The following is a 12,540-nucleotide window of genomic DNA, read 5'->3' as shown; positions in this document are numbered from 1 at the left end:
AGGAGACACCGTGGCCCCATCCGATGATACCCCCGGACAGGGCCAAACAGGCAGGATATAACCCCACCCACTTTGCCAAAGCACAGCCCCCACACCACGAGAGTGATATCTTTAACCACCAACTTACCATCCTGAGACAAGGCCGAGTATAGCCCACAAAGATCTTCGCCATGGCACATCCCAATGGGGGGTGCCAACCCATGAATACAGCTGCACAGTATTGTCTCTTCTCGATGGCGGTTATGATATCGTTTAGTACCTTGAGCGGGGTTGAGGTGCACCCATGACCAGCTCGGAAACCATATTGCACAGCGGAGAAGGTTCATGCTGAAAGAGCTCTGATAGGTTGGAGGATGTCCTCCGGAAGTTGTCATAATTACTGTTTAAGTCTGTGGAAGCCTTGAGAACCATGAGCCTCCTAGGTTTTGTATTGAAGTCAATGTACCCAGAGGAGGACACAAAATAGTATGTTTTATTCAATTATTGTTTTATTCAATTATTTTGGTGATGTGATTATATTTAGTATAGTTTTATAAAAAAAAATGATACTTTTTTTATGTTTTACCAATTTATTTTCTTCTGAAACTCACTGAAAATCCCATCCCACAATTATGTCATGTTTGCTCGATGTCCTTTGGGTGCAGTGGAGGCTCCTCAGAGGAGGAAGGGGAAGACCATCCTTCTCTGAAGAGCCTTCCAATGACATCCAGCCAACATGACACAATTGTGGGAAGCATTGGAGTCAACATGTGCCAGCATCCCTGTGGAAGGCTTTGGACACTTTGAAGAGTTCATGCCCCGACAAATTGAGGCTCTTCTGAGGGAAAAGGAGGAGGTTCCTAGTCCATATTAGGACATTTATTTCTCTCCAAATATTTGGTATGATCAGTGTATATATATATAAAGGAAATATTGCATGACCAAAAGCACAATTCTATTTTTGTAAAAATGAGACAAGTGTACAAGCATATGTGTGTTCTCTAAAGAACTTTAAGTAGCCTGTATTTGATTTGATATACTCCTTTCGAGACAGGATTGTGTCACGGCATAGATCTGGGGAAGTGTACCAAAACATTTCTGCAGCATTGAAGGTCCCCATCATCTTAAAAGGAAGAAGTTTGAAACCACCAAGACCTTTCCTACTGCTGGCTGCCCGGCCAAACTGAACAATCGGGGGAGAAGGGCCTTGGTCAGGGAGGTGACCAAGAACCCAATGGTCACTCTGACAGAGCTCCTCTGTGGAGATGGGAGAACCTTCCAGAAGGACAACCATCTCTGCATCACTCCACCAAGCAGGACGTTATGGTAGAGTTGCCAGACGGAAGCCACACCTCAGTAAAAGGCACATGAAAGCCAGCTTGGAGTTTGCCAAAAGGCACCTAAAGGACTATCAGACCATGAGTAACAAAATTCTCTGGTCTGATGAAAGCCAAGGGTCACGTCTGGAGGAAACCTGGCACCATTCCTACGGTGAAGCATGGGGTTGGCAGCATCATGCTGTGGGGATGTTTTTCAGCGGCATGGACTTGGAGACTCGTCAGGATCGAGGGAAAGATGAACGGAGCAAAATACAGAGAGATAATTTTTGAAAACTTGCTCCTGAGCACTCAGGACCTCAGACTGGGGCAAAGGTTAACCTTCCAATAAGACAACGACCCTACGCACAAAGCCAAGACAATGCAGGAGTGGCTTTGGGAGATATCTCTGAATGTCCTTGAGGGGCCCAGCCAGAGCCCGGATTTGAACCCGATTTAACATCTCTGGAGAGACCTGAAAATAGCTTTGTAGTGACACTCCCCATCCAACCTGACAGAGTTTGAGAGGATCTGCAGAGAAGAATGGGAGAAACATAAGGCTCCTGCTGCTGCTGTCCTCAAGGGCAAATTGGCAGATTTTTCACCTAGTTGTCTTTGGGATTCAAACCAGAGATCTTTCGGTTACTGGCCCAACACTAGTAACCGCTAGGCTACCTGCAGCAGGAGCCCCATGTTGACAGGAGAGCCCACCTTTATTTTTTCCTTATTATGAACATTCACATCGGTCAACAGTTAACATATTGTGTGTATTGAACATTCATATTGGACTGTAGCAGCTAGCTAACTGGCTACTGATCAACCTATTGTGTGTATTGAACATTCATATTGGACTGTAGCAGCTAGCTATCTGGCTACCGATTAACCCATTGTGTGTATTGAACATTCATATTGGACTGTAGCAGCTAGCTATCTGGCTAGTGATCAACCTATTGTGTGTATTGAACATTCATATTGAACAGCCTTAGCTGTAGAGTAGCACCACCACCCATCAGCCCAATCTCTTCTTGACGTCAAAGCTGCAGTGTATTGTTGGCATAGTTTTTGATGAATAATAATTCAAATTGTGAAAATAGAAGTGTACAATTTATATATATATATTTAATCAACTTTAAGATACTGTTTGCCTCTATGCAGATGTAGAAGCTGAATAGGAAAATACATGATCAATAAATAGTTGATTGTTCTTTTTTCACATCATACTAAGAATACTGAGCCACAACCTGTAAATGTGACCATACTATTCCTTTAAAGCCCCTCTGTCAGATATAAATCATCAGAGTGGGAAACCAACTGACATGGAAACAATGGAGCAAATGGATCACTATCAGAGTGTATTATGACATCATATAGACATTCCAAATATCACTTGATTATTAGAGGGGTGTATTATGACATCAGATTGAGCTACTCAGACATTCTAAATATCACTTGACTATCAGAGGAGTGTATTATGACATCATATAGAACTACTCAGACATTCTAAATATCACTTGATTATCAGAGGGATGTATTATGACATCAGATAGAACTACATTTACATTTAAGTCATTTAGCAGACGCTCTTATCCAGAGCGACTTACAAATTAGAAAGTTCATACATATTCATCCTGGTCCCCCCATGGGGATTGAACCCTGGTCCCCCCGTGGGAATTGAACCCACAACCCTGGCGTTGCAAGCGCCATGCTCTACCAACTGAGCCACACGGGACCGAACTACTTAGACATTCCAAATCAGGCTTCATCCATATCATGAAGGTGGACATTGACCCAACCATTTCAAAAGTAATGACCGGGATGACGGAAACAGGATATGCCTGTACACTTTTATTAATGCAGATAGACAATTTGTTAGTTTGTTTAACATGGTGGGGTCTTTTTGTGTCAGTAAAAATGTATGAGCAAGAAATGGCGGTGGAAACTCATTTATCCACAAATATTTATATACTAACCATCACATCTTATTTAACTTGGAGTCACGTGATGATGATATCTCTCTCATCCATAATAATCTCATCATGTAGGTAGCCTACCATCACTGTATATGTGAGCTGCAGGCTACAGTGCACGGGACAAGAGCACGTTTTCTATTTCACACAAGTGTTTAAAACCATCAGGAGAGTTGAAAATGTGATGGAAACCAATTGAACTTGTATTTTCCATTCGGTCCATTGGAATTTAACAGCAAACGTTATTCTTCTTTTTTAACAGCAAACGTTACATTTCTTTGAGTCCTCAACTAAAGTGAATTCAACATGAAATCAATACAAAATGTCACCTGTCATTAGATTTAGGTTGCCAGTTCGTGAAAAATAAAACATACCTGATGTTCATGGCTTTTTACAAATCCAATCAGTTTTCCACATTAATCAAACGTCATCACATGTATTTGTTTTGTTGAAATGACGTGGAAACAACATTTATTCAACCAGTGGGAGACTTGTAAATGACCCCAGGAAAAGAAAACAAAGAACTCTTCATTGAGACAATGATAAACAGCAATCCGTGGGAGAGTTGTGGTGGATATTATAAAATAAGGATCTGCTGGAGTCCAAGTCAAACCAAGATTCTTTATTTCTGAGCTCAGAGAGAATAACAGAGGTACACAGCGCAGTGTAGACAGTCTGAATTCCTGAAGCATTGGGTGATGAGCACATATCTTTATAGTTTCCTGTTCCTGGGTGGGATATTATTCATACAAAGGGCACAGGTGCAAACTGGTTTGCAACGCAGGATGATACTCCCAGGAACAGGAGATTATAATAGGTCAGTTTCACAAGGTTAGTCTGTGGTGGTTAATTTCTGTATTACCAAATGAGGAGAGACAAACTTCACACACCAATCAGAGTTATACTTAAAAACTTCACACACCAATCAGAGTTATACTTAAACTACATCTTTAATAATAAGATCTTTGCAATGACTTTCAACAATTCACTATTTCTAATGAACCGTTGAGAGTGGCAACACAATGGCTACTGAGATCTTTTATAGCAAAGATCCACCCCCTAGTCGACATAAACCACAGATATTAGGAACAGTTTACAAAGTGAGACTTTATTATGAGAAAGGAGTATCCCGTAGCCAGATAGCATTCACTATAATTTATCATTCAGTTTGGTCCCTAAGACGAGGTTCTAATCTCGTTCCTGGTACTTCATAGCACAAAAACACCAACTCATCCAATGGCATAACTCAATTGTCAACTCTAAATACTCCCATCTCAAGTAAAACCCCTTCTTGACCCCACTCCTGGACAAGCTCACTGAGGGGAGTGAGCCTCTAGGTCATACACTATCCCAGGATAAGTGCAACATCAGAGAGGACATACAATGGTTCCAGACGCTGCCATACACCTCCCCCCAATGCCAAAGGAGGGAGTGACTTGCGCACAGACATTGTGGAAACCAGTAATTGGTTCCCCATTAATCACACCATCCCTTCACATAGTTTAACAGATACATTCACATATGAAGACAATGTTCCCTCCTGTCCTCTTCCCTTCCTGATATTCTGCATAGCACCAGGGACATGTGAAAGACAAGCCTGACCTCTCCCCTCTCTGGGACCCAGGTGACTGAGCCCCAGCTGAGGGAAGAAGTGCAACTGCCAACACCAGAGTCCGAAGGGATACATTCTAATAACAAGTATATCACATCAGCATATTATGCAGATAAGACATCTTAATTATCTATGTTACCCAACTAATTCTGATTCATCCGCCACAAGTCACATACTCAGATATGTGGACACATACAATTAACATTTTGCATTACAGAGTCTGTGAACATTTTCATTTCATTAAATCATCAGTGGCCCAACATTGCAAATGTAAACAACGGAACAAATGCATCACATCCAAATATCACTTGATTATCTGTAGTGCTGGAGGAAAGACACCCAGATAAACACAAACACAGAGTTTAAAAAAGGAACATTTAAACACATGGAATCTGATTTACTCTATATTCACTTCATGTTTTCTAATAATAACATAAAAATATATGTTTGAGTATACGTTGTACCATTTAATTTCATATGGTAAAGACAGTTAAACACATTCTCAGTCAACAATATAAGACAATTGGAGCACTGTGTATGTTCTCCGATGAATTTTAAGTCAATTTGATGTAAAATATCAATATTCACACCAGAAGTAATTATTCGTGACTGATGAATAATATGTCTTCCCACAGTCTGAGCATTTGTAAGGATTCTCTCCTGTGTGCAGTCTCATGGCTTCTCTCCTGGGTGTATTCTCTCATGTCGTTTCAGGGCCCCTAACAGGCTAAAACACCTGCCACATTGGGAGCAGTGGTAAGGCTTCTCCCCTGTGTGTATTCTCCCATGTCTTTTCAGGCCCCATAACCGGTTAAAACACGTGCCACACTGGGAGCAGTGGTAAGGCTTCTCCCCTGTGTGTATTCTCTCGTGAGCTTTCATGTTTCTAAAGTGACTAAAGCTCTTTCCACATTCGGGGCAGTGGTAAGGCTTCTCTCCTGTGTGTATTCTCTCGTGTCGTTTCAGGGCCCCTGACAGGGTAAAACTCTTGCCACACTGGGAGCAGTGGTAAGGCTTCTCCCCTGTGTGTATTTGCTCATGAGCTTTCATGTTTGCAAAGTTACCAAAACTCTTTCCACATTGGGAGCAGTGGTAAGGCTTCTCCCCTGTGTGTATTCTCTCATGTTGTTTCAGGGCCCCTAACCAGTTAAAACACTTGCCACACTGGGAGCAGAGGTAAGGCTTCTCCCCTGTGTGAATCCTCCCATGACTTTTAAGTGAGTGAAATGAGTTATACTTCTTCCCACATTCTGAGCATTTGTAAGGCTTCTCCCCTGTGTGTATACGCTCATGAGCTTTGAGGGTGTCTAACCGCTTAAAACTCATCCCACACTGGGAGCAATGGAAAGGCTTCTGCCCTGTATCTATTCCCTCATGTATTTTCAGGCTTCCTAACTTGGTAAAACTCGTTCCAATCTGGGAGCGGAGGAGTCGACTTGCTGGTTTGGACGTCTTTGGTTCGTCCAAGTTTGGTTTTCCTCCTGCCAAAGACGGTGTTTATTTTAAGACAGACCAGAATGAAATCTCCACATGATAAAACTGCCTTGCTATGAGGTTTAAACCAAATCAGATCCCTCAATAACCTGAGGCCAGCTTTCAAACATTTCATAATGTAATTTTTTTTGCGTGATTTTAAAACAAATGTTGTAGAGCATCCTGGTAATTACTGATATGTTTACATTACTTATTTTTATTTCTGTTTTATAAGTCAGAACACAAAACACTAGTCAGTTCTATGACACTCGAGACACAGACGTCGCTGGATTCCTATCAAGCAGGTGGTTGTAAATATAGAACCTTCATAGCTGTATGATACAGAATGCGACCTACACACTTCCTTAAACATAAAATAAGTTTAAAAAAGTAATTTTGTGTGGATGACTAAAAGTTCGTTTTTTTACATTGGAGACAGAGCACCTCAGTAACTTCTCCCCATCGTTGATAGGGTCGACACAATGGCATTTCTTTATTTAGACGCTCACACATTTTGACTATCATTAACTTCTTTGAGGTAGGGGGCAGTATTTTCACATCCGGATGAAAAGCATGCCCAGAGTAAACGGCCTGCTACAAAGCCATAAAAGCTAGAATAAGCATATTATTAGTCGATTTGGATAGAAAACACTCTGAAGTTTCTAAAACTGTTTGAATGAGGTCTGTGAGTATAACAGAACTCATCAGGCAGGCAAAAACCGGAGAAGAAATCCAACCAGGAAGTGGTAAATCTGAGGTTGGTCGATTTTCAACTCAGCTCCTATTGAAGATACAGTGGGATATTGGTAATGTTGTACTTCCTAAGGCTTCCACTAGATGTCAACAGTCGTTAGAACCTTGTCTGATGCCTCTACTGTTTAGTGGAGCCGACAGAGAGAGGAATGAGTCAGGTCTGCCATGAAGTGACCATGCTCTGACCATGCGCGTTCACGTGAGAGCGAGCTGTGTTCCATCGCAATTCTGAAGACACAGGAATACTCCGGTTGGAACGTTATTGAAGAATTATGTTAAAAACATCCTAAAGATTGATTCAATACTCGTTTCCCATGTTTTTACGGACTATAATATAACTTTTTTAACTTTTCATCCGGACTTTCCGCTGGACCAGCCCGCGCGTCGTGAGTTTGGAAAGTGTACTGAACGCTAGAACAACAAGGAGGAATTTGGACATAAATGGACATTATCGAACAAAACAAACATTTATTGTGGAACTGGGATTCCTGGGAGTGCATTCTGATGAAGATCACCAAAAGGTAAGTGAATGTTTATATTGTTACTTCTGACTTCTGTTGACTGCATAATATGGAAGCTATATTTGTGTCTTGATTGGGTTCTGAGCGCCGACTCAGATTATTGCATGGTTTGCTTTTTTCGTAAAGCTTTTTTGAAATCTGACACAGCGGTTGCATTAAGGAGAAGTGCATCTAAAATCCCATGCATAACAGTTGTATCTTTTAGCAATGTTTATTATGACTATTCCTGTAAATTGACGTGGCTCTCTGCAAAATCAAAGGATGTTTTGTGACTTCTGAACGTAAGGCGCCAATGTAAACTAAGATTTTTGGATATAAATATGAACTTTACCGAACAAAACATGCATGTATTGTGTAACATGAAGTCCTATGAGTGTCATCTGATGAAGATCATCAAAGGTTAGTGAATCGTCTGATCTATATTTCTGCTTTTTGTGAATCCTCTCTTTGGCTGGAAAAATGGCTATGTTATTCTGTGAATAGGCACTCACCTAACAATCGTTTGGTTTGCTTTCGTCGTAAAGCCTCTTTGAAATCGGACACTGTGGCTGGATTTATAACAAGTGTATCTTTAAAATGGTCTAAAATACATGTATGTTTGAGGAATTTTAATTATGGGATATCTGTTGTTTTGAATTTGGCGCCCTGCACTTTCACTGGCTGTTGAAGAGGTGGGACGCTAACGTCTCACGTACCCTAGAGAGGTTAATGTCATGATATTTTGGGTAAAGTAAAAAATAATGAAATATTTGGGGTAGATGTTCCAAAAATATATAAATATGTAAAGTGTTGGTCCCATGTTTCATGAGCTGAAATATCGCAGATTTTTTCCATACGCACAAAAGCTTATTTCTCTCAAATTTGGTGCACAAATTTGTTTATATCCCTGTTAGTTAAAATGTCTCCTTTGCAAAGATAATCCATTTACCTGACAGGTGTGGCATATTGTTTTACACTTTTTTGGTTACTATATGATTCCATAAGTGTTATTTCATAGTTTTGATGTCTTCACTAGTATTCTACAATGTAGAAAATAGTAAAGATAAAGAAAAACCCTTGAATGAGTAGTTGTGTCCTGACTTTTGACTGGTAGTGTATGTGGTCGATTCCGTGGGAAAGTCAACCTGAACATGTGTAACGGAGGTGAGAACGTGCCATAAACTCACTCCACAGCTAGCTTGAAACGTCACAGATGGAGCTATCCAACTGGTACCTTTTGTATAGCTCAATCGGTTCATTGTCAAGTAGAGCGGTCACATGTGTTGAGAAGCAGAGGATCACTAGTTTGAGCCAAGCATGGGGACAGAGGAGGAAGCTAAACTGTAAGCAGCACACTGATGTCAGTTACATTAACAAAAAAAGTGAGTCATTTCCAAATGAAACAATGTTCTTTAAAGTCTATATGTTGGAGTTTATTTGACCAGTTAAAGTAGAAAATGTAATTAATGTTGTCGACGGAGCCCAAGTCTCACATGTTTTTCTTCATTTAATTAATTTCACAGCTTTTAAAAAAGGCTTACACAGCTTGTTTAAAAATATATACATACAGTTGATGTCTGAAGTTTACATACACTGGTGTTGGAGTCATTAAAACTCGTTTTTCAACCACTCCACAAATGTCTTATTTCACTTATAATTCACTGTATCACAACTCCAGTGGGTCAGGAGTTTACATACACTAAGTTGACTGTGCCTTTAAACAGCTTGGAAAATTCCAGAAAATGATTATGTTATGGCTTTAGAAGCTTCTGATAGGCTAATTGACATAATTTGAGTCAATTGGAGTTGTACCCGTGGATGTATTTCAAAGGCCTACCTTCAAACTCAGTGCCTCTTTGCTTGACATCATGGGAAAATCTAAAGAAATCAGCCAAGACATCAGATTTTTTTTTTAGACCTCCACAACTCTGGTTCAACTTCCAAACGCGCGAAGGTACCACATTCATCTGTACAAACAATAGTACGCAAGCACCATGGGACCACGCTGCCGTCATACGGCTCAGGAAGGAGATGCGTTCTGTCTCCTAGAGATGAACGTACTTTGGTGCGAAAAGTGCAAATCAATCCCAGAACAGCAAAGGACCGTGTGAAGATGCGGGAGGAAACAGGTACAAAAGTATCTATATCCACAGTAAAACAAGTCCTATATCGACATAACCTGAAAGGCCGCTGAGCAAGGAAGAAACCACTGCTCCAAAACCGCCATAAAAAAGCCAGACTCCGGTTTGCAACTGCACATGGGGACAAAAATCGTACTTTTTGGAGAAATGTCCTCTGGTCTGATGAAACAAAAATAGAACTGTTTGGCCACAATGACCATCGTTATGTTTGGAGGAAAAAGGGGGATGCCTGCAAGCCGAAGAACACTATCCCAACCCTGAAGCATGGGGGTGGTAGCATCATGCTTTGCTGCAGGAGGGACTGGTGCACTTCACATAATAGATGGCATCATGAGGGAGGAAAATTATGTGGATATATTGAAGCAACATCTCAAGACATCAGTCAGGAAGTTAAAGCTTGGTCGCAAATGGGTCTTCCAAATGGACAATGACCCCAAGCATACTTCCAAAGTTGTGTCAAAATGGCTTAAGGACAACAAAGTCAAGGTATTGGAGTGGCCATCACAAAGCCCTGACCTCAATCCTATAGAAAATGTGTGGGCAGAACTGAAAAAGCATGTGTGAGCAAGGAGGCCTACAAACTTGACTCAGTTACACCAGCTCTGTCAGCAGGAATGGGCCAAAATTCACCCAACTTATTGTGGGAAGCTTGTGGAAGGGGCTACCCGAAACGTTTGACAAAGGTTAAACAATTGCTACCCGAAACATTTGACAATTTAAAGGCAATGCTACCAAATACAAATTGAGTGTATGTAAACGTCTGACCCACTGGGAATGTGATGAAAGAAATAAAAGCTGAAATAAATCTCTACTATTATTCTGACATTTCAAATTCTTAAAATAAAGTGGTGATCCTAACTAACCTAAGACAGGGAATATTTACTGGGATTAAATGTCAGGAAATGTGAAAAACGTAGTTTAAATGTATTTGGCGAAGGTGTATGTAAACTTCCGACTACAACTGTACATTTGCATGTTCTGTAGATCAGATGTTAATGAAGCAATACAGACCACATTGAAGTGTATGGAGTTTTGTCTGCCTCTTCTAGAGTCTCCTCTACCGGGAGAGGCACGAAACGGGGACTCCAGGAGGCAGGAAGGGCTAGCGTTGTCCTGGTAACCATAAAGAGGGGACACAGACACATATCATTATGGATGCTGATGTCACTGTTGACATGAAGTGCTTTACAGAAACCCAGCCCAGACCCAGATAGAGCAAGCTGTATGCTAGACCAGACCAAGCTGTACCATCTGGTGTTCTGATCTGGAGAGACTCTTCTCTGCCTCGTCAGCATCAGGATGTTGTTGATGCTCCCCAGAGGATCCACGATAGTCATGTCTCTCTCCTGTGTGAACGACAACATCAGACAGACAGTCAACGTATGAACTTCTATTGCAATCATAGGGTCTTACAAGAGGCATGAATATGTCTAAAAAGGGCCTAAAATGGCCACTTCATCATGATTTTATAAAATTATGTTTGTGTTGCAAATGTGAAAGGGTAGTTTCACGAAATGGGTGCCTTTTGTGTCCCTTTGATATTTAATGTACAAAATATGCAACAATATTGAATTTGAAAAGCCTGCTATATTAGATGAGGTGCACTTTAATGTCGACCACATGGAGAATTCGATTAATCTAATTTAAAAGTCCCAAAAATATATGTACCAACAGCAGATGGCCCCTGAAACAATTCCTACAGTAATGAACAACATATTCAAGTGTAGAACTTCAGTAGAATGCCCCTTTAAAACCACACATTAGTTCAACAACAGTTTGTGCCCCTGTTTAAGACAGTACTCACTGGTGTTAATCTGATATTCTGTCTCCTCCTCTTTCACTCCCAAAACGTCTTCCTCCTTCACCTTTATTGAGATAGAAACTTTTAGAGAGGAAGAGGATGCTATCTCTTCTTTCACTGTAACAGCCTCCTCTTCTTTCACTATAACAGCCTCCTCTACTTTCACTATAACAGCCTCCTCTTCTTTCACTGTAACAGCCTCCTCTTCTTTCACTGTAACAGCCTCATCTTCCACGACATTGTTCAGTCCCAGAGCTTCTTTCTCCATACAGCAGACCCCCTCTTCTTTAGCAGGGGAGGAGTAGTTTAGTGAGCTCATTGTCGGGGATGTTAGCTAGTTAGTTAGCATTAGCGACTAGCCTAGTGCTAGGCTCAGTATCAATCTTAAACAAGTTTGCAAATTGAACAAGCAAATTAGGCTAAAGGTCATCAGCTAATAAATCAACAGAAATGTGTTTAAAACACTGAGATTAGCTAATGTACACAAACACGGTGTAACGCGTCAATCAATCGGTTTCATGTTGGCTAGCAAGCTACCGAGGTGGTTGAAAGAGTAGCCGCGTTGTTGTTTCTGAAGAAGCGTCCCGTCCAGTCCATTATACGTCACGCAAGAAGCATCACCTGAAAGACTCCCATCGCCATCTGCTGACTGGAGTGGGTAACGCAGTTTGGAAACAATAGTTACTACACTTTCTGTATTGGAAAGAACGTCATAATAATTTAACAATAAGCTGATATATTTTCTCTTACGTCTTACAAATAATACGTTCCTGTACACAGACGTAGAAGCTTAATATGAATATGTGGATGATTAATAAATACTTCTACGAATTGGTAGTGTGTTAAAACACATTTGTGTTAATACTCTGTTCATTTTTCGCATTCCTTTTTATCTAGATGTGACCATACTTTTCCCTTAAAGCCACGCTCTATAAGATACAAATCACCCTGTAAACAATAGAGCAAATGCATCACATGCAAATAGCACTTGATTGTCT

At 40.8% G+C, this 12,540-nt stretch overlaps 1 protein-coding gene across 1 annotated transcript; it reads right to left on the bottom strand.

The window, feature by feature from the left end:
- Positions 1-6,165: 6,165 nt before the first annotated feature.
- LOC129847044 (uncharacterized) lies at positions 6,166-12,128 on the bottom strand. Its single transcript, XM_055914819.1, has 4 exons — positions 11,546-12,128; positions 10,990-11,087; positions 10,753-10,854; positions 6,166-6,355 (listed from the first exon to the last, which is right to left on the bottom strand). The coding sequence occupies exons 1-4, from the start codon at positions 11,859-11,861 to the stop codon at positions 6,266-6,268; spliced, it is 606 nt and encodes a 201-aa protein (XP_055770794.1). The 5' UTR covers positions 11,862-12,128; the 3' UTR covers positions 6,166-6,265.
- Between the last annotated feature and the right edge of the window lie 412 nt (positions 12,129-12,540).

Source organism: Salvelinus fontinalis, unplaced genomic scaffold (assembly GCF_029448725.1).
Source record: "Salvelinus fontinalis isolate EN_2023a unplaced genomic scaffold, ASM2944872v1 scaffold_0682, whole genome shotgun sequence".
Classification (NCBI taxonomy): domain Eukaryota; kingdom Metazoa; phylum Chordata; class Actinopteri; order Salmoniformes; family Salmonidae; genus Salvelinus; species Salvelinus fontinalis.
This window is presented reverse-complemented; position numbering and strand designations above follow the sequence as displayed.

Bases quoted from the DNA above. Each gene is read 5' to 3' on its own strand.
- LOC129847044 (XM_055914819.1), bottom strand. From the start codon at position 11,861: ATGAGCTCACTAAACTACTCCTCCCCTGCTAAAGAAGAGGGGGTCTGC. The intron at 11,088-11,545 runs GTGAGTACTGTC...TCGTTCACACAG, and splicing joins AGAATATCAGATTAACACCA to GAGAGAGACATGACTATCGT. The intron at 10,855-10,989 runs GTACAGCTTGGT...TATGGTTACCAG, and splicing joins CCAGATCAGAACACCAGATG to GACAACGCTAGCCCTTCCTG.